The sequence below is a fragment of the Acomys russatus genome, chromosome 10 (genome assembly GCF_903995435.1).
Source record: "Acomys russatus chromosome 10, mAcoRus1.1, whole genome shotgun sequence".
NCBI classification, from domain to species: domain Eukaryota; kingdom Metazoa; phylum Chordata; class Mammalia; order Rodentia; family Muridae; genus Acomys; species Acomys russatus.
The window spans coordinates 41131818-41154005 of NC_067146.1; the positions used below are offsets into that span (position 1 = coordinate 41131818).

The window sequence follows — 22188 nt, forward strand, 5'->3', positions numbered from 1 at the left end:
CAGGCTTTGTATTGCAATGCCAACATTAATCTAAGTGGTTATTATGGTCTGGTCAATTATTTTATCATTTAAAAATGCATGCAAAGAAAATAAAATATTACTAATTTGAACTCCCACAAATCCCAAATAAAGATGCAGTGCTGAAATGTTGAAATGTATTGATTTTGACATTGCAGGAAAGTAGTGGAACTCTCTCATTCTGCTGGTTACACTTCATTCACTTTTCTTTCCCTTTCTACCTCAATAATTTCTGAAAAGGGATTAATGAAAGCTTCTAGAATGACTCTCAGGAAAGTAAAAGTGTAATAAAATAATTTTTAAATTCCCAGATAAATATGTTTCTTGCCTTCCGACTGTGAAGTTAACAGTATTGCTAAATGAGAAAAAATCCATGTAAGTAATATATGCATTTGAGTCTTATGTGAACAGAACTTTATTAACTTTATTATGCATTTTTCTATGGCTTGAGTTTTATTCAATAGCATGTCCTTGGGATTCATCTACAGTTGCGCGGTGTAGCTGTTCCTTGATTTTCATTGTTGTATGTGAAATTCCATCACGTACACTGCAACTTGGTTTTCCTTTGTATTGTTGACAGACATTTGGGTTGTTTCCAGGTTTTTTGGCTATAGTAAAACAAATTACTGGTATCAATATTTTTGACAAGTATTGGGATACACACGAGAACATTTTGGAAAGCGGCACATATTCTTAGCATTATAATTACTAGGTCAATAGCTTTGCCTGACTCTGCCTCCTGAGTGCTGGGATAAAAGGGCTGAACCACCACTTCCTGGCTGAGAAAAGGCCCTTTCAATGTTACATTACTGAAGTCGATGTAGCTCTAAGGCCTCAGGGGAGAGATTTCAGAACCAATGGTATATATTTAGTAAGTTAAGTCTGTGGGAAGGATGCTTGGAAGATGTTTGGTTGGTTTCACTATTCTTATTGTTTATAATAATTCTTCACATGTTCTAGATGCTATTTCTTCTCCTAGAGATTATTAAAACTGAAAATTGCAACAACAACAACAACAGCAACAAAACAACAAAAGACAAGTTCCACAATTTTTGAGCCAAATTTGAAGGAAGCCATAATTAATTAATACTGGCCAGGATGATAGACTCTGGCCAGGGCCATTCCAGGGTTCCAAGAAAACGGCCACAAGGTGCATTTTGCAGAGGCGTAATAAGGCAAAACCATAAGGCCACCATATTTCACATCAGGTGCAGTCAGGGGCAGGAATACATCCTGAAGTACTTCCTGCCTGTGTACCTCCTACCGACATCAAATCAGGGGCCCTACTTCCCTGCATATCTCCTGGCTACATGTGGTCAAGCACACCAGTGCATTTGGGTCAAACAAACTTGTTTAGAGAACTGAAAACATAATCAATAGGCTCCATCATCTCAGGAAGTATCTGTTCTTGGAGAGGGCCTAGAGGTTAGAAGCGTTTTTGTTTCATGGATCTCTTAGGCACACTTATTAAAGTTTAAAACATAACTTTCACTATCTCAGGATGTCTCCTAGCTTGTGTCATTTTGTTTGTTCTTTTTAATATTTTCATGGTTGTTTCCTTAAGAACAGAAGTTCTAAGTTTTATGTAGTCAATGTTATCAATCATTTCCTTAATGCTTGTGTATTTTTAAAAGAAATTCCTGTATCGCGAGGTCATGAGAGAATTTTCTTATGTCTAATTACTGTTTTAGTAGTTACTTACACATATTCAGCCCAACTGAAATTGATGATTTTTGATGGCATTGGGTGTGGAGGTCAACAGCATCATTCCCCCCAAGCCTCCCTTTTTCCTCCTTCCATCTGTCTTTCCCCTCAGGGCCCTTATCTCGCTGTTCTGGAACTCACTCTGTAGACAAGACTTACCTGCCTCTGCCTCGTGAGTGCCAAGATTAAAGGCATGTGCCACCACTACCAGGCTACTTTCTTTTTATTATAAAATCACTTTTGCCTTTTTAGTATCCTTTTATTTTCCATTTATATTTTCAGGCATACTAAAATGTTGAATGTTTGTTCTTTATTTTAAAATTACAAGATCTGAAGTCATTATTTTACCATCGGTGGCTTCTGATATTTTTCCTTGACATAATTTCTGTGCTTGTGGATGCTCTGAATTTTGTTTGTAAGTTCATGTTTTGGAATTTTATCTGAGGTCCTTGAGACCTGTATTGATAATTTATGCTTCCAGTGAACATTTACCTACATTTGATTCTGTTCAATATGGGGCCAATGCAGGGGATGAGATGCAGGGCACACAAGAACTTCCCTCATCTGCTGTTTTGCTTTTGTTAGAATCAGGTTGGTCTACACACTCATGTAAGGTCCAGCTTGAGGATGTGAATTCCAGGGGGCATTTTCTATTTTTTTTTTCTGCTATTTTAGTTAGGGTTTTATTGCTGTGGAGAGACACCATGACCAAGGCAAGTCTTAGTAAGCAAAACATTTAATTGGGACTGGCTTACAGTTTCAGAGGTTTACTCCATTTTCATCATGGAAGGAAGCATGGCAGCATGCAGGCAGACATGGTACTCAAGAAAGAGCTGACAGTTCTATAGCCGGATGCGCAGGCAGCAGAAGGAGCCTGTGTCACTGGATGTAGCTTGAGCACAAGAGACATCAAGGCCTGCTCCTCACAGTGACGCACTTCCTCCAACAAGGCCACACCTCCTAATAGTGCCACTCCCTACAGGCCAACCATTCACACACACGAGTGTATGGGGGCCATTCCTGTATAAACCACCGCACTTACCAAGTGCTGTGTTCTATAACGGGCACTTTCCTTGTAGTCTCTTGAATTTACTCCTAGGGCATGTACAACGTCAAAGTTCAGGCCTTTGTCACTGCTGCCTTATTATGATTTGTCTTGTCTGACTGTAGATGCTCAGATTCACCTTCATGGACATCTGTCCTTATGGGAAACTATAGAATCAAAACAAACTTTCTTGTTAGCACATCAATGAGCTTTAAAATAACTGTACTATTTTAATTATTTTCAGCGTGACAGTGAGACAAGGGGTGAAGTGTGCCACATTACTGGAAAGCAGAAGTTTTAGAGTCGTCAAAGGCTCCTGGGGAGGGAGTGATATGGGAGAGGAAAGGTTCTGAGTTTTAAAAATACAAACTTATGGGGCTGGAGAGATGGCTCAGTGGTGAAGAGTGCTGCCTGCTTTTCCAGAGGTCCTGAGTTCAATCCCCAGCAACCACGTTGTGGCTCACAACCATCTATACTGTGATCTGATGCCCTCTTCTGGCCTGCAGGTTTACATGCAGGCAGAGCACTGTACACATGATAATAAATAATAAATCTTTTTTTTTTTTTTAAAAAGACAAACTTATTTCTTTAATCAACTTAAGAGTTGATGCCAGTTGTGTTGGCACATACTTAGAATCCCAGCACTCAGGAGGTTAACCAGGGTATGTAGGAGAGCCTGGGTAATGTAGCAGCATTTGTAGGCAGGCGCAGCATTTGTAGCCCTCGAGCTATGCAATTGTGGAACTTATCTTTTGCAATTTTCAGGTTTAATAATCCCTAGGTATTGATATCAAGAGGCACATAGGATAGCCTGTGTAGAACAAGACCAAAACAAGTAGGCAAGCAAACAAAAAGCCCAAAGCCTCAATGACTGTGGATATAGCTCAGCAACAGAGCAATGTGTAGAAGGGCCTAAGTTTGTTTCCAAGTACAGAGAGGGGGAGAGAGGGAGTGGAGAGAGAGAGAGGCCGGCAGGCAGATGGGGGAGGGGAGAGAGCATGCATCTGGGAAAGAATGTTGAGGATCCTTTGCAAATAGAAGAATACATAGATATAAGACCACGTTCTTTTTTTTTTTTTTTTCCAGTAAAGGTGTCTTTATTTTTTTAAATATTTATTTTAAAACTTTTTATACACATGATTTAGTCAGATTCTCTCCAAGTCTGTCCAGATCCCCCTCCATACCCATCTCTTTTTACATTCTCTCTCTTTTTAATATTTTACTAATTTATTCATATTACATCTCAATTGTTAGCCCATCTCTTGTATCCTCCCTCCCTCCCACTTTCCCCCTACTCCCCTCCCCTATGTCTGTGACTAGACCAGGTTCTTTTTCACTAGCTTACCCTAGTAGATTTATTGGATACTTTCCTGCTGTGCCACACTGCGGAAGATACCAGGAAGTATATTTAAGGACTTGAGTTTTTTTTAAAGACTCCAGTGATCAATTTAATGAAAATGGCATACGAGTGTGCTTATCAACAACTACCAAAAAAGAAATCAAACATTTTAAGGAAACCTGATACCCATTCTTGGCGTACAGACTGCACATAGGTCACTCCACCTCTGTGGAGGCCGCCAAGTGTGTGAGCAGAGAGTGAGTGACTTTAGCTATCCCCATGCCTGGCTGCATTGCAAGTGACTTGGGGGGAAATGATGAGAGGTAATAATTAGAAGTCAGATCAGGACTTCAGCAATGAAGGAATGGATTTTTGGCAAGGCAATCTAAGCTTAAATTAGTTGGGGGACTAAATTAGACATATATATTATATTAAGATACATAAATATTAAGATATGAAATATGTAATTGTATATACTAAGTTAGTATCTGTTATATTATTAAATATGTACTTATATTATTTATAATATTTATATTTTATTGAAATTTAAGAAGAAAGTATATTTAATAAAGTATCAAATAATGACCCTAGTTACTACAAAAAAAAAACTTGTCAATTTTATACAGTCTATAACTTATCATTCATGGGAGGGTGATAGAATTAAGATTTTCCATGTGACCTTTAGCAAGAATCCACAAAGATAAACTAAGATGCAGGAGTTTATACTCAATACAACCTGCTGTTAGGCCAGGAGGTTCTGATAGCAATTATCTTTCTAATGATGGTTGATGCTGTTTTTATAATTTTGTTCCTTTCTTGTAGAAAATCATCTTAATAGGTTTGAAATGGTGTACTGAGTCTTCTTCCTATGAGTAAGATTTAAACTGAGTTGTGGCCCTAAGGACCCAAGGTAGAAACTTTGTTTTCTTTCCATTTTTAAAAGAACAGACTTGTTCTTGGCTAAACAGTTCTTTCCATTATATTTACTTACTCTGCTGTGATGTGCATTTGACCAGGCATCCCTAAAAAATTTCATCATTCCTTATTTTATTATTTAAAAAAATCATTAAACGCCAATCAGGATTGTGGTATCAAAATGCAAGGTCTATTTTATAAATGCCAAGGATTGCAGCTATCAAAAGGACCTTCATAGGCATCTTATAAGTGACTAGTGTAATTTTTACTTCTGAGCGGACATGACTAATGAGAATTGTGTCTTGCTCCAGTCTGTTACCAGAGCCTCATTAAGGCCTGGTGAACACGTGAGGAACTGATCCAGCTGGGACATACTCAGGCAAAGTACATTAGCATTACCAGTGCCACTTGCTCTAAATCTATCTGAAGGACCATTTTCTCTCAGAGGTATAGTAAGAATTACATTAGCAGCACAGTTGGTAAGCTCTGTTGAATTATTCTATATCTTAGAAGAGGGAAGTGACCTTTTGTCTCTCCCAGAGTGATAATAGCATTGCAGATTTATTCAAAAATCAAGCTCATTGGAAAAAGGCAACAGTCTCACTAGCTTTACAGAAAAATATCTGGGTGGATTTGATACACCGTTAAAAAGATAACCTGAACTATTTAGAACAAAAATATTTCCTGATATTAGATTTAGACATATAGCTCTTATTTCTTTTTAAACACCTTAGCTTTTTGATTGTAGCTGGATGGTGAAGAACAGGAAGGCACTTTTGAGAATTCTCAACTCTGCACTGCTTGGGAATATGGACACAATTATCCTCAATAATGACGGCTCCTCTCTTCAGCTGTCAGAGGTTTACATTCTTCACATTTACTGTACCTGGAATCTGAATCCCAAAGCAACGGCAAAAGGAACGTGCTCCATGTTCTAGGTTTTTTGAGCACTCAAATGCTTGAATTTTAGGTTAGGAGGGTGCATCCTCAATGAACTGAAAGGAAACACTGTTTTATACAAATAAAAGTTATTATAATACATGTCAAACAATGAAACCGAGCACAACATAAAGCTGCTAAATATATTGATTATATTATGATGTTTCAAAGCAACCACAGACCATATGACAGATTTGTGGGTTTAAAGGATTATTACTCAGGCGACAAACATTTATTACTGAAAAAATTGTATATGTATCATAGTAGAAGGTAATTAATTTACAGGGTTCAGTAATTTAATTAAGATAAAAGTGATACTATTAGTTAAACTAAATAAGAAAGGCAAACCAAACCAAGCCCTGTAAGATCCTACAATTGGCTAAGTGTGCTTGTTTCCAAGGCTGATGGCATGAGTTCAAGCCCTGAAACCCCCTTAATAGGACTGCAGTGACTCCTTCAAGTTGTCCTCTGACCTCCAGAGACCCACAGTGACACAATAAAATAAACTAAATGCTTTTTAAACCCATACCATCACAATATTGGTTTAAAAGATGAGCAACAAATTTAGATCATGAGCATGCATTGTACAATAAACATGCTGTCTGCTAAAATCAACTTAGAAGATGCTTTAAGCTGCCTGGGAAATCACAAGAACCCAGACAACTCTCGATTGACAGAAAGCACCATCCATAATGGTACTTTACATATAATACAAAGTATTATATATTACAGCATAAAATACTATAGTATAACAGCCAATATATATCTGATGTAGTGTCTTATTTTTCAAATTCTAATCCCTAGAAGAAGAAATGACAGTCACTAGGACCTAAATAGATGTACCATCAAAAATTATTTCACGTTGATTTGGCATTACTATTTGATAGCTCCTGGCTATGAGCTATGATGGTAAACATGTATTTCAGTTGGATACTTAAGAAACTCAGCTTATCTTAGTAAAGAACATACGGGCTGGGTGAGAGGGTGCTTGGGAGGTTTAATGGCTGCCGATACACCGTGGGGGTGGATGGGTGGTTGCATCTGGAACCGGTCTGCTACTTTTATGTTACTTCTTCCCAGGTTGGCTTCTCCCAACTATAAGTTGATAAAACTGAAACATATGGAACTTTCATTTACCATCCTAGTTTTAAAAAGGTAGCAAGGACCAAACCACTGAGTTTTAACTGTTTAGTCAGTATCTGGACGTTTTTAAGAGGGTAGAATGATACACCACTTCCAGTAAGATAGTTTTGGAAGAGGTGCTTGGAGGATCTGAACCTTCGAGTGAGCCTGTTCAAACAGGCTGGTTCTTACTGTGTCAGCACGCGGCTGAACTTCTCTCTGCCTCACTTTGCTGCGCACACAATGAGAATGATTACGTTCCCCTCTTAGGATAAAGACTTGGCATGGGGCCAGCCTAAAGTAGCGCTCAGGGATGCGGGCATTACTTTTCCCGACATTTGAGATAGCATGTAAGTTTTGCTGCTTCTGCAATATTTCAACTTCGGCAAAGTATTTATTTATTTATTTTTAAAAAGCATTTCAAAGTGGTTAAAAATAGGACCTACCCATAGGTTGTCAGGAGAGTTGAATGAGAAGGTGCATGAGAGGCCGTCTGTGAGGTGCCCGGCACTAGATGGGCGCCTGGTGAGTGCTACCAACTATACTGAACATTGGTGTGTCTTCCAGACCACCTTGACCTTAGACTTTGAGTGTAGAGCTAACATCTGGAGAGTGCACAGCACTGTGTTTCTTCTCTGTCATTTCACAGACTACTCTGCTGTAAGCATATCATTTCAAGTCGAAGCTTTAGGAGCAATTTTGAAAAATTTCAGGTTCATAGAAACGGAAATAATGAAAAACATAATGGTATCTCAGGCCAAAAGAAATTATCTGAAAGGTCATTATTGGAACCGGAGTGAGGGTTTTCTTGTGAGGTCCCTAGAATTATGACTGCCAAGTATAGCGTTTGGGTAATTTGGGAGACATCTTACTGTGTGAGCTGCCCAAAGATAGGATGGCTGCCTCTGTGGACGCTAGCTTTTTGACGACTGGATTACTTACTTGTTTATTTAGCTAAAAAGTCATTTGAGGAAGAGATTTAGAGGTGGTGGAGAGGAGACAGGAATTTGAACTAGGATTTTCTTAATGAACTTTAAAGGCTAACTCTCCAAGTTTCTGTGGCTTTGTGGGTCTTCACTTCCTGGTAGTGATTAAAGCTTAAAATCATTTTTAGAACTTGTACCCAGTCACCCAGCCTTTTCTTTTGGATTATTGTCATAATCCTACTGTGTATTCCTGGCCCTTCATGATGAAAACTTATTTCTTTCATTGCTCTTACCCAAGACATCTGAGGAAATGAGTTAGAATAATGTACACACCAATCACACTTGCATTTCTTTTAAAATAAGAAAGTTGAAAAATGATTTAAAAAATTATCCTATCAGATGAATTTTCTTTTCTTTCATTTTTTTTAGTTCTCTGACAGTTTCATACATACATGTAATGAATTTTTATAACTGCTTTAATATCTTGTAATGTTTCTATCCATAGCAAGATCAATATTAGTTAATAGATATGCAAACATTGAGATATAGTTCACAATAGGCCTTGCTACCCTTTGAATAATCTGTCTCTCAGGAATAATTGTGTCAGCATTTACTGTCTCATTTAGTGCAATAGTCTGCTTATATGCGATTCAATTTTTGTCTTTCTTTATTAGTTCATTATTCATAGCCTTAGAATTATTGAAAAAAAAAAAACCAAACAAGGGCCAACTTTACAAACAGACATTGCAGGACAGTAGAGAAAGGAACTCCAGTAATGCATATAACTTGGGATATTTTGCCTGGATGTTGGTGTCATCAGATCTGCGCAGTTCATGGGTAGGTGAAGAGGTTTGATGATTTAGTGAGGGAGATGGTAGAGTTCCGAACTCTGGTGATAAGGAAGATTGGAGAGCAATAGTGAGATAGATTCAGTGTATGATCATATCAATGTCCCATGTGAATGTTTGTTCTAACCAAACGCACTATGACCAACTGAGTCAATTGACCCACCATGTTGATGTCAATCAACTTTGTTCCCTTGTGAGTGGAGCCAATGATGTCATACATAATGAAGGGCCTAAAATAGCAGTAAGGAAGCCTGTACATGTCCCAATAAAGAACTGATAGCGGCTACTATCACATCTGCAGGATCAATTGTGCAATTTCTACATTGAATGTTCCAATGTGGGACAGACCTTTCTTCCTTTGATTGCACTGTATTTCTTCCAGTGTGGAAGAAACAGTGCTTTGTCATAATTGGAACAACAATCTGGGTAATTTGGGGCCATTGTGCTGCTTCTGTTAACATGGTGAATGCCTTATTTTAATCCTGTCATCTCATACAGTGTTGCTTTTGGTCAATGAAATCTATCTACAGAAAAATAATTAAGGCCACTATTCTTGGAGTTCAGTACTATATATACAAAATTATCATTATGAAGCATCTGGCTTATGGCACTACAGATAGTTTAAAGAAAACTTAGGACTTTGTGTGTGGAGAAATAGCATCTTTTAACACCAGAGGCTGTATCCTTCAGAATAAAATATGTTCTCTGAACAAATAACTAATACATAATGCTATTTCTTCCATCTGCATAATGAGTGTGGGGAGGACATTTCTCATTATATTTAATGATCAGGGTGCAGAACTTTTGTATCCTAAATCTATTATTTTGGCTTCTGCCAGCTTAAAAGTCTTAGTATTCATTAGAGGAATATTCCTCGAGGGGACAAAATTGATGTGGAACTTGAAATTACCACATGTTATTTTAGAACTTTCTTTTACAGTGGACTGAGAAGTTAAAAATATTGTGATAAAATTTCGCATGCATTTCTAAGATGGAGTCCGGAGGTTCCTTTGGAGTGCCTCTTAGTGCTGTACTATGTAATGATGACAGTTAGTGGAGGACCTCAGCATCTCTGACAGGCAAGATCATCAGGGTAATCATTCAGTAGCTACACTTCCAGTGATCCAGTCATGGCTGGATGAGATGGTGGCTGAGCACAGAGGGGGACATAGATGATGCAGGCCAACAATGCCACAGAGTCGCAAGTGTAATAACAAAGCTGATTTTTAAGTGTATAGATCCATGAATTCTACCAGACGTGTGGAATTTTAACACCTTTAGTAGCCACTTCTAAAATTAAAATACAAAACAATTTCACCGTATCTGTCTATCTGTGTTGTGCCATCACTTTAAGGTTATAGCTCCCTTCCACTTCAGCCACCGAGAGCCACAAACTTCTATAATTTTATTTGTTTTGGATAATTCTATATAAATGAAATGATAATTGCACATTTTTTGAGATTGATTTCTTTTCGTATGATGCTTTTGAAATCCATCCAGGCTGTAATGCACATACATAGTCCATTTCCTTTTATTGCTGAATTGTAGCCCCCACTGTTTCACATGTGGCAGACTGTGGTAGTTACTCTCATAACTCATTCACTGTATTTCAGGATATTAATATGGGCTTTTCACCAAACTAGATATGAAATGAACAGTACCAAGCCATGAAAGTTTTAGTGCAGGACTAGGAATACTTATAGACTAGATGGTGAGTGGCAAGAGCATGGAGTGCTGCAGAAAGTTGTTTGACTTATTTCATATTCATTTCGCCTTACTTTTAGTATGCCTTATTGAACCAAAAAGGTTAAATAGATAAAATATTCCAACTTAACGGTATTTTCATTTAAAAGTTAGATTTTTAGAAAAAAATGCTAATGATACTATAGCTATCAACACTAGTATGTTAAGTCTTATAGAGATGAAGTGTTTATTAATTGTTTACAGACAACGACCTAATAGAGGAAAACCACTAACGTGTAATTGTGCTCGTGGAAGAAGAACAACAAAAACCCTCGAGCAGTTGTGAGAAGCTTCTGTTTGATACTACCCTTGGGGTTTGCTGGCCTAGTTTATCTTCTTCTTTTATGTTCCCAAGACTCCCTTGTGGCTAGATTGTACGTTGAAAGCAGGCTAAAGAAACAGCCTCAGACGAGGTGTAGGAGACAGGGAGCAGCATGAGGCAGCAGCAGCTGCATGCTCATAGATAAATTCTCAGGGCAAAAATGGCCCCAGTGGCCTTCGGGTCCTCTGCACTAAAAGTCACAGAGGACTAGGCGCTGTATGGAGGACACACCAGAGCTTGTGCCCAAGTTGTTTGGTTGCCTGGTAGAGCATGATTTCTTGTTTCATTTTGTTTTACAGATCCACACTTTGTTTCCTTTCTCTCTAGGAAATTCTGCAAGGCACTATATAACAAATGGTATAACATAATAAATATGTAATAGACTTTTCTCTACAAACCAGAAGGAGGTGGAATGTATTATGTGTGCTTAATTTTTTTTCACTGAGAATTGGGGAATCATCTCAAATTCATTGTTAGAAATTACTAAATTAATTACAGTGTATCTGTGGATAATTCATATTAGTGATCAAAATACCAGGTGCCCTCACTGATGGTGCTGGATAAAGTTTGGAAACTTCAATTAATTGCAGTGTGCCTGAAGTAGTTCATATTGTTAAGAAAAAAAAAATCAACTTCTGTCATTTATGGTGCTCACATAACACACTGATTCAGTAAACACATATTTATTGATGCTTGTATATTAGGCCTGGGAATATAGTAACTAAAAGAAAAAATCCTATTTTCATGGAGCTTGGATTTTAGGTAGGAGCAGCAGACCATAAAGCAAAATATGTATTTTACAGGATGATAGTCCTAGGTAGAAAGGGAAAGGGAGACAGGGTCCTGCAGGAATTTTAGGGGGAAAACAACCCCAGGAAATGACATTTGAGTAAAAACTTGCAGAGGAGCATTTGGGGCAGAGGACACAAACGCTCAGGGCTTTTCAGGGGAAAGGAAGACCAAAATGCGTCTAGTTAGCTGAAGGAACAACCAAGAGATCAGAGTTGCAGGCACTCAGGGAATGAGGTCCCCTTAAGGTCATTCACTCACACCTGCAGAATCAACTAACTTGGGCCTATAGGGACTCAAAGAGACTGATGTGCCAATCAGAGAGCATGCACAGGACAGACCTAGGTCCTCTGCACACATGTAACAGTTGTGCAGCTGGGTCCTCACGTGAGACTCCTAAGGTAGGAGCAGGGGCTGCCTCTGACTGCTGCCTGCCTTTGGATCCCTTTCCCCTAACTGGGCTGCCTTGTCCAGCCTCAATAGGAGAAGAAGCACCTAGTCCTACTGCAACTTGATATGCCAAATCTGGTTGATATCCAGGGGAGACTCTCCTTTGCTGAGGAGAAGGGAAGGATGTGTGGCTGGGGAGGGAAGGAGAGGTGAGAGGGAGGGACTGGGAGAAAATGAGGGAGGGGAAGCTACTATAGGGGTATAAAGTAGACAAATAACTTAATAAAAAAAATCATCCACTCCAGCACAAAAGTGCAAAAAAACAGTATACTAGAGATCAGCACACATCCAGTTGGAATATTCACATGACTCTTGACTACTGTGATGGCTATTCTTGGTTGTCAACTTGACTGTGTCTGGAATGGAGGCGCACATCTGTGAGGGACATTTTTTTAAGCTTAATTTGAAGATGATCTACTTTTAATCTGGATCTTTCAAGTAGGAACACAGCCCTTCAGTCTGGATCTAAAGGCAGGAAGACACCTTTAATACAGAATTTTTGGGCTGGGAAAAGCCATCTCTAATCTGGGCCATGCCTTCTTCTGGAAGCCTATGTAAGGAGATGGAAGGAGGAAGCTATAGCTCTTTGCTTGCTTGCTGTCACCTTGCTAGCAATTCCATTCCTCCTTCACTGGCACTAGAGCCTATTTCTTAGAGCCTACTTTTCTGGGATTCCAGGAATGCTGAAGAGTGGCTGAAACATCCAGTCATGCGGACTGAATAGCTACTGGGTTCTTGGGCTCTCGATTTATGGACAGCCATTGCTGTATTAGCTGGACCACAGCCTGTAAGCCATTCTACTAAATTTCTCTTCTTTATACAAAGATTCATTCTAAATGTTCTGTTACTCTAGAGAACCCTGACTGATACAATTACCAACAAGATGCAAAACTGTTGACTTAAGGATGCTGGGGCCATCTCACTTCCTGAGGACATTTGGACAGCAGGTAAATACAGCACAAGTAATTTAGGAAAGAGATATTTACAACAAACTATAACTATTCCAATAACAATGGCAGACACTTCAGATGAATGAACTTATTAGATACATTAATTTATGGCACACCAGTCCTACAATGCCAGGAATTTTTAGTTCTAATTTTCAGGTGAAAAATTAAAATAGATGGTTTAGGCAGTGTATACTCACATAGCCAATAAGGAGGAGAGTTTCCTTTTAAAACAGGTGTGTCTGACTTCAAGTTTGTAATAGTTAATGCTATGTGTCCACATGGCTGGACTAAGGGGGTACCCATGGTTAACCAGTAAAACCTTATTTCAGGTGTCATCAGGATCCCAGCAGACCCATTAAACAAAAAGCCAGAAATTCAGCAAAGGTGATCACAACTCCAGCAAGTGGTACCCAGAGCAGGAGCTGGAACCCAGAACTTCGAAGCTTTCTCTGGAGCATTTCTTTCTAGGAGCATTTCAAAGCACAGCAATGAACAGCCAAATGATAGGAAGCAAGCCCAAACACAAAAAAGCCAAGCCTCTGGTTTTAGGCATATATATATATCTCCTCCCAGAGTTCATACTAGGATGTTTATCAGTTGTCAAAGACCATGTGGGCAGTTCCTTTTGTAGTAGACAAATACCACGTATCCTCTCACAAGTCTGTTTCCAGTGTGCAAACACTGCATACCATCACACAAGACTGTTTCACATCCCACACTTGAGATCAAAACAAAAACATGCTTGTATCCACTACACTTGGCTTTGGGTTGAGCCCAAGTTTCCTGGATTGCTATCTGGTATAGGGCAGCTTGGGGGTTGTCTTGGCTTCCATAATCACATAGCCAGTTCTGATATATCTCTGCATGGATATCTTTATGTAACCTTATGTTTTCTATCTGTTGGAAGAGCTCTAATTTAATGATAATGTGTAATTTTGGGAGGGATTTTCTAATCACCCTTTCTAACTCCCAAATAAATGACACAGAGACCTATTGATTTATTCAACAAACTTTAAGGCACTAGAGTTGGGCAGATGTTCATCTATTCTAATCTTCTATGCTAGTCTGGCTACTCCTCAGCCACACGCCCCACTTGCCTTATTAGTCCTGCCTGGGCTGGACCCGACCTGGCCATGGTCATTCCTCATGGCCATATTCTTTCTCTTCTCTTTTCTTTCTTCTCCACATTCTTCTCTCCTCCACCTGTGGTCCCTACCTGATACCCATCAGAAGTCCAGCCTTTCTATCGCCTCTTCTCAGTCATTGGCTGTTTAGTGTCTTTATTAACCAGAGACACTGGGGAACATATTTATATAACATTAATTAATGAATGTGAATATAACATTAATCAATGAATGTGACGATGCCCAGGTCTGAAGTGCAACCAGATCTCTGTGCACAGAATTCAGCATCTGAACACACAGTACACCAGACCAACCTCAACAGTGGTTCAACTTACTATCCAAGAAAAAGAAAGTATTTTTGCTCAGAGTTTCTCTATCCTGGAACTCCATCTGTAGAGCAGGCTGGCCTTGAACTCACAGAGATCTGCCTACTTCTGTCTCCCGACTTCTGTGAAAAGGCCTGTACCTCCATGTCTGGTCCTTTTTTTTTTTTTTTTTTTTTTTTTTTTTTTTTTTTTTTTGTTCTTTAACTACAAATAGTTTCATTTTGATCTTTAAAGAAAGTGTCAAGAGTGCAAAAGAGAAGTGTTCCATTGGCAGATGGGCTTAGGGAAGTAGATCAAAGTATTCTTCAAAAACAAAACAAAACAAAGAAAAAACAAGCAAAGCAGTACATTCAGAGTTAGTTTTTATTCAAATGGTCTTCTTCATTAAAAAACAAAAACAAAACAAAACAAAAACCCAGGCTAGAGAGATGGCTCAGAGGTGAAGAACACTTTCTGCTATTCTAGAGGTCCTGAGTTCAATTTCCAGCAACCACATAGTGGTTCACAACCATCTATAATGAGATCTGGTGCCTTCTTCTGGCAGGGAGGCACACATGCTGGCAGAACATTATATACATAATAAATCAATAAATCTTTTAAAAAACCCCAAATCAAATCAAATTAAAACAAAACAAAACAAAACAAAAACATACTCCTTTGTCCCTTTTAGAAATCCCAATGTTTGTTTTTCTGGGCTCCTCATTCCTCCTTTTCTACAAGTTAAAATGATGACTACATTATATGTAAAATGAAGACTATGATAGAGAAAAATAGCTTAAGAACTGTGTAGTTTGAATGAGAATTGCCTCCATAGGCTCATTTATTTGAATTTTTGGTTTCCAGTTTGTGGAAATGTTTGAGAAAGATAAGGTGGTCTTGTTGGAGGAGGCATGTCACTAGGAATGAGATTTGAACATTCAGAAGCCCAAACCAGGCTTAGTTTCTGTCTGTCTGTCTGTCTGTCTGTCTGCTTGTGGATCAGTTGTAAGATCTCAGCTATTGCTCCAGCACCATACCTACCTATAAGTTGCTTTGGTTATGTTTTCTCTTCACAGCAACAGAAAAGTAACTAAGACAAGAACTACAGTATTATTGTATCTCTCAGTTTTGTTCTTATAAAATTGAATTGGTGTATATTTTATGCAAAGTAAATGACAGTGCTACCAACTAGGGACTAATTATTCAAATGTTTAAGCTTGTGGGGATGTTCTCATTCATAGCACCTTGTGATTACTGCAGAGGATTCCAAGTTACCTCCCCTCAAATATATGTTACTGTTGTGGCCGAGGATTGTCTACCAGAAATGAATGGTAAGATGCTATTGCCTGGTGATGCCACACATTTTGGACAGTGGATTTGAGGAAACTGAGCTGAAACCAGGGTGGAAGCTTCATCTCTGAGGACTGTGCCAGAAGGAGCTATTCAAGCTTCCAAAGGAGAAAAGCAATCAATAGTCCTAGCCAGCTGTAAAGCCTGTGGACTACAATCACTAGAATGAAAAGATATTCAGGATGTGAGTATCACTCTTGTCCCTTTCTGAATGGAATGCCCAACTCCAATTGATAAGTCTATAACCTGAGCCCTATATCGAAGGTTCAGGGACCATCACGGAAGAGGAGGCAAAAATACTGTAAGAGCCCGAGGACCAGATAATCTGCTGAAAGATAGTAGTTCGTTATATGACAGGAATGCTGCACTCATGACAAGTCAACAGTATGGCTGCCTAAATGAAACCTGGAAAATGACAACACTGATTGACTTGAATAGAGGACACTTCATATTGCCCCAAGCCTGGATGAAGAGCTGTAGGCAATTAATAATTGTGGACAAGCCCGCAAAAGGTTAGCCAATCTTAATAGGCTATCTATTGAGAGAGTATATAAGTCAATAAACACTTCTATTTAAGCAGCACTAAATACACCTAGCAGGTTGTATTTATAAATCTATATACATAACACTAATAAAAAGTGGGTGGCCATGAATTTGAGGAATGGGGGATTTGTGGGCAGTTGTGCGGGTGAGGAATTGGAGGGCGAGTGATGTGAATGCAATACTCAAATATGAAATTCTCAGAAAATAAAGGTAAAAAGATCAAATCAAAACAAAGTTAATTTACAAATAATTGTTTTTGTTCAACTGGTAAAAATGAAACCCAAATGTCACAAGCAGTTTAGTATAACCAGCTAGGATAATCATAGCTATACTATTTATCATAGTCAGCTTCAAAAAGCTATGTGCTTTGTACTAGAAAATACCCTTATTATTTTTATCTATCCTCCCAATCTTTTTGAGTTTTAAATGGTGAGGCTAAATATTGAACCCAAGGCCTCAGATAGTAGCATGCATATTTTTATTAAGTTGCATCTTTTCCCCCTTTCAGTGGTTTTAATATGGATGTTTAAACCTAACTAAGATGGATTCCACACAACAATTTCAATTATTAGGTATTCCAAAAGCATAAAAAATGTACAAAGAATTACAAAACTAAACTCCCTAAGCAGGGAAACAAATCTTCCAGCATCTGAAATCCTTTGCTGTTTCCTGCTGAGGAAATTGTCGCTTTACTTCTTTATCTGTAAAATAGGGGTGGATAATGGGGGCACTTACATCACAGTGACTTTCAAGATTAAATGAAGTTCTTGACCTCAGAATACTCGTAGTATTTATTTGTTAAATGTCCAATAAAGGTTAGCTATTAGCATAACTGCTACCCAATACAACAAAACATTACTTTTTATATTTGCTTCATAAATTTTCTTTTCTTTTCTATCTTCCTTAGAGCCTTCTGTTTGAAAAGTAAAATCCTGGGGCTGGAGAGATGACTCAGCAATTAAGAACAAAAGTGCCGCTCCTGCAGAGGGCCTGAGTCTGGTTGACGGGTGGCCCACAGCCAGTTTTAATGTTAGCTACAAAGGATCCGAAACCCACCTCTGTGTGTGTATTCATGCACCACTTCCATAAAATCAAAAGTTCAGATGAAGCTCTCTTTATACTCCTTCCCAATCTTTCATTCTTCTAGGTAATGATTACCATGAATTCTGTCCATGTTCTAATAAGTAAAATGTACTGAATGTCTACAACACATAAATTTTGTGTTGTTTTCCTCACTGAATGGAAAAAAGAAACAATTATCAAGTGTTTCCTGTGTCAGGTATCTTTCATGAAGCAATTCTTTGTAGTTGGGTAATATGCCATAAACATGGCAAATGAGACTAATGTTAAAGGTGCCACAACCTGTGGCTGACCTAAGTTAGCAACCGAAGTTAACATGAAATGGACCCGTGACCTAAATTGAACACCATATTCTTTTAACAAGTATCTGAGGTTTGGCAGCCTTTTCAGCCAATTGCAGGCTGCAAACTAAACATGGCAAGTGCTCTCTCTCTCTCTCTCTCTCTCTCTCTCTCTCTCTCTCTCTCTCTCTCTCTCTCTCTCTGTGTGTGTGTGTGTTACAGATACACAGATTTAGTTCATCTATATGTGAAAGAAACCATTAAGAGTATTGGGATTTCATGGAAAATGGTTCATTTTGTCATGATAGTTACACTAACAAATTCAGAGCTTATGCGTTTTTGATAAATCATCCCTGTAGAGGGCTGGGGGGACAACGCTTACAATTAGGCTGTTTGTATGTCACATCCTCTGGAGTCTCATGCCTGTAATGCTGTTTGGTGGCGCTCTCTGATTTAAAGTGCTATTTGGTTCATGAATATTTATATCCCTCAAATAAATTCCACTAAAGTTATTTTGTATAGTTTCTTTTACATATATAATGATTTGCATCATTTTTCCTTAGTATAGGATACTTAGGTTTCCATTACCATTTTTTTGTTTTGTTTTTACAAATAACACTGGCGAACATTTTAGTCTTAACATTTTTATGTGTGTATCTTTCTCTGCCCCCCCCCCCACTTCAGATACAATTGTTTGATATCAGAGAACACAGTCTTTATAAAGGATATTTAATGATTATAATAATACTTTACAATAATTATGGGGAAAGTGAAAACAAAGTCTGTAAAACAAAAAAGAAAGGAAAGAAGGAAAAAAAGGAAGAAAAGCAAGCAGCCATCTTGCTGCTACTAGTCAAAGACAGTCTCTGCCGGCAGCTGTGGTTTAGTTTATTCTCATTGTGCTTCTTTAATAAGAACCCTTCAACTGCACCCTCTACGCTCTCCACCTGGAAACAAGCTACGTCATTGGTGAGTTTCCAGCTTTTAAACACTGATAACGTGTCGTTCACTTCCTCAAGTCTTTTAGTATCCTCTGAAAATATAACCTTAATATCTGTATAGGTTACCACAGGAAGACGTATAGTTTACTTAACCATTCCCCATTTGGGGACACTTAGGCAATTTCATTTTTAATTAAATAACAGTGAGTGAAAAAAAAAGCTTGTTTTCCTTCATTCCCAGGTCTTAGATGACTAGAATTTAAAATGACTAGAAAGAAAGAAAATAAAGCTGGGTCCGTAGGGAGGTGGAAAGGATCTGGGAGAAGTTAGGGGAAGGGCAAAATACTACTGATATATGTTTATGAAAAAAAATTTAAAATTTAAAAAGATGACTAGCTACAGGCGCAAACATGTTTTCATAACTTTAATTAAGTTTATACCTTGGCATTTTTAAATGTATTCTGATGACTCTCTCCCTTTCCCTCTTTTATCTTCCTCCCATTTCTCTTACAAGTCCCTTTCTACACTCAGGCCTTTTTGCTTTGTTTTGTTAACAGGGCCACATGTATGACTATGGGTTTGTAGCTATCCTTTGGAGTCTAGTGGGCTCACTACTGGGTACCCAAGGGAAGGCAATGACTGCCCCTCTTCCAGAATGCATCAGTAGTCAATAGTTCAGCAAGGAGGTTTAGGGTCCCTTGGGCCCCATGATTTCCCATTGACAGCGCAGTGCAGTGGGCGTGGCTGCTGTGCTATCCAGGCTGCAATGGCTGCATCCTGCTTAGAGGACAGCCTGTGGCATCTCTCTTTGTACTCCTTCCCACACTTACATTCTTTCTGTCTCCTCTTCCACCATGTCCCCTGAATGAGTAAACATACTTTAATATGCTGTCACATCATTTTCCAGAATATCTCTGCTATAGAGTGCATACTCTACCAACACATTTTCTAGAATTATTCTCATCCCTAGATTTATGTACAAACACTTTTCATAGTATTTCATTCTGCCCATATAAAATTTACGTTTCAAACATTCACTACTTGATGCATTGATACTTCTTAACCTTTTGTGCTTGGAGGATTGAAAAAGAAGCTTTGCTATTTATATTGCAATCTGGTTTACCTGCAAAAAGAAAGTCTATGTAGACAGCATGCCTTTAGCTCTGCGGTTGTTGATGTAGTTTTGACCTTTGTTCATTGTTAGTGAAGTTCACCTCTGGTATACCCTGCTCAAAAGAAAACCAGTGCATACCTAGTAGAGCTAAGCTGTTCAGTCTTTTAGGTGGAATTATTAATTGAGAGCTACAAATAGTGCTACTTAGAGAAATCTGTAATTTAATCTACTTATACTGACTAAAATGAGCTCTATTTTTAGAAAGAAAACAAAATTCATAAGACATGCTATTAATTGTTGAAAAAGATAATATAAATTTGGCTCACATAAATTCTTGATGGATAAAAAAATGGAAAAAAAACCGCAAAGGAAATAAAAACAAAGTGACGAGAGAGCCATCTATCTTTCCCGGTACCCCTAAACCATACGTGGAAGGAAGCGAAAAGAAAATGTTCATATACTTGGGTAATCATATTTACTCTGCTGCAGACAGATTCAGGTCCATTTATATTTAGTGTGTCAGGTGAGTTTCTCTAAGTAATCAAATGAATAGGATAATTGAACACTATCACTCAATAATTCTTAGGATCAAAAGTCAGAAGATCTCTGAGATCCTCCTTCCTGTTCACTGTCTGGCGGGGGCGACACAAAATAGACCAGCACTGCAGTCTTTGTACAGGAGAAACGCTTTCCCAGAAGCAAAATGGTTAATTCGCTAGAGGCCACACATCTGTATAAAACAATACCAATATTAGCAGGAAGTGTGTCTGGTGCCACCACCACACTCCCATCTACTTCAAGCCAAGAGCTTTGTGAACACCAACTTAATTAACCCGCATGGCGACCCCACGTGGTGGGCGCTGTTACCATTTACATTAAATAGATGAGGTAGCTGAGTCCAACACTACAAACCTAAGGCCTTTTTCCTCCTTGCCATTTCAGGCAAACCCTAATCGTGTAGAAATTCATTTTCAGGAATGAATCACCAGGCATGAATTCTTACGAGAGATATTCTTAGGGTGTCCACAGGGGTCTAGAGGGGGGCGACACCCCGGGGTCTCTGGCCTCTCTGCCTCCCTCTATCTTGTCACTAGGCCCCTGCGCGGTTGGCAGTGCCACTGTTCCACGCGTGCTGGGCTGGGCCTCAGCCGCAGCCCGCGCCACCTGCTCCAGGCTCTCGCGTCCCCGCCCCGCGTCCCGCCTCCGCGCCGCGCCCGCGTCCCACCGTCCCTCCCTCTGGCGTGACGGGAGCAGGGGCGCAAGCTGCCGGCGCTGAGAGCCGCGGAGCTGTCAGCAGGCGGACCAGCCCAGCTGAGCTGTGCCTGGAGGAACCCAGCGCACGGTGCTCGCCTCCCAGAGCCAGAGCTGCGCAGCCTCATCGCGAGTCCACCCAGCGCCACCGTGATGCTGCTGCTCTCCCTGCGGCGCGCGCGGGGCAGGGACCGGAGGCGACCGGCTGGGGTTCCTCACGGTGCGCGCTCGCCGCCTTGGAGCCCCGCCTGGATTTGGTGCTGGGCGCTCGCGGGCTACCATGCAGCCTGGGCTGGGGACTCGTCCTCCTCCGGCCGCCCGCTTCCTGCGTGCCAGGAGGTGAGCAGCACCTCATCCCTACTTTGAGTTTGCGGCAGCGTGCAGGGTGGGGCGGTCACTCTGACCCGGGCTCAGAGTGGCCATCACCTTTTGCGGGTTTGGAGGACAGGGGTATTCATTTATGTCCAGGGATGAAGTTGCTCGCCTCTCATAGCTGGCTATGAACCCGGACTGCAGGTTTGCTGTCTTTATGGTGGTGTATATCTCTCCGCGCTGGTGTTTGGGGGTTTCTGAAGGACTTTGCGGCGCCCCCTTTGGAAAGCCAGGTCTCTGGACCTGGGGTTGAGGGAGAAATTTCAGGAAGGGGAGGAGACTGGGGAAGCCCTGCCCCGTGGGATTTGGGAAACTAAGCCTTTACAGCTTTTCAGAGACCTAGATACCGACCCTCCTTCCTTCCTGCTTTCTCTGCTCTCCTGTACCACAGATGCTTTCACCCAGCTCCCCTCTGCTCTCAGCTTCCAAATAAGGCATGTTGTGGTCTCTTGACATTCTGGCAAGACAGGAATAAGAAGAAGGTACAGAAAAACTACTTAGGAAGGAGGCGGCGGGTTGGTGATGTAGAAAATTAGAATGGGCAAAGCAAATACGCTCCGTTGGGGAGATTCTTTACCCAGCTGAAGCCTTGTATCTGTGTACTTTACAGCTTGAGATTACTACTAATTTATAGCCAAGAAGCCAATAAATTCTGGGTGATTCGGTTTTTCTCCTGGTTTTAGGAAAACAAGACTTAGTGTGCCCCCCAAAATCAAA

At 39.8% G+C, this 22188-nt stretch overlaps 1 protein-coding gene across 2 annotated transcripts in view; it reads left to right on the forward strand.

The window, feature by feature from the left end:
* The first annotated feature begins 21218 nt into the window (after positions 1 to 21218).
* Positions 21219 to 22188, forward strand: part of Elapor2 (endosome-lysosome associated apoptosis and autophagy regulator family member 2) — a 164758-nt gene continuing 163788 nt past the window's right edge. The window contains exon 1 of one of the 2 annotated variants that reach the window (XM_051152068.1): positions 21219 to 21438. In XM_051152068.1, the coding sequence (XP_051008025.1) occupies positions 21253 to 21438 (186 nt within the window). In that variant the 5' untranslated portion in view covers positions 21219 to 21252. The remainder of the gene's footprint in view (positions 21439 to 22188) is intronic. The other variant, XM_051152069.1, reaches the window with a different exon arrangement.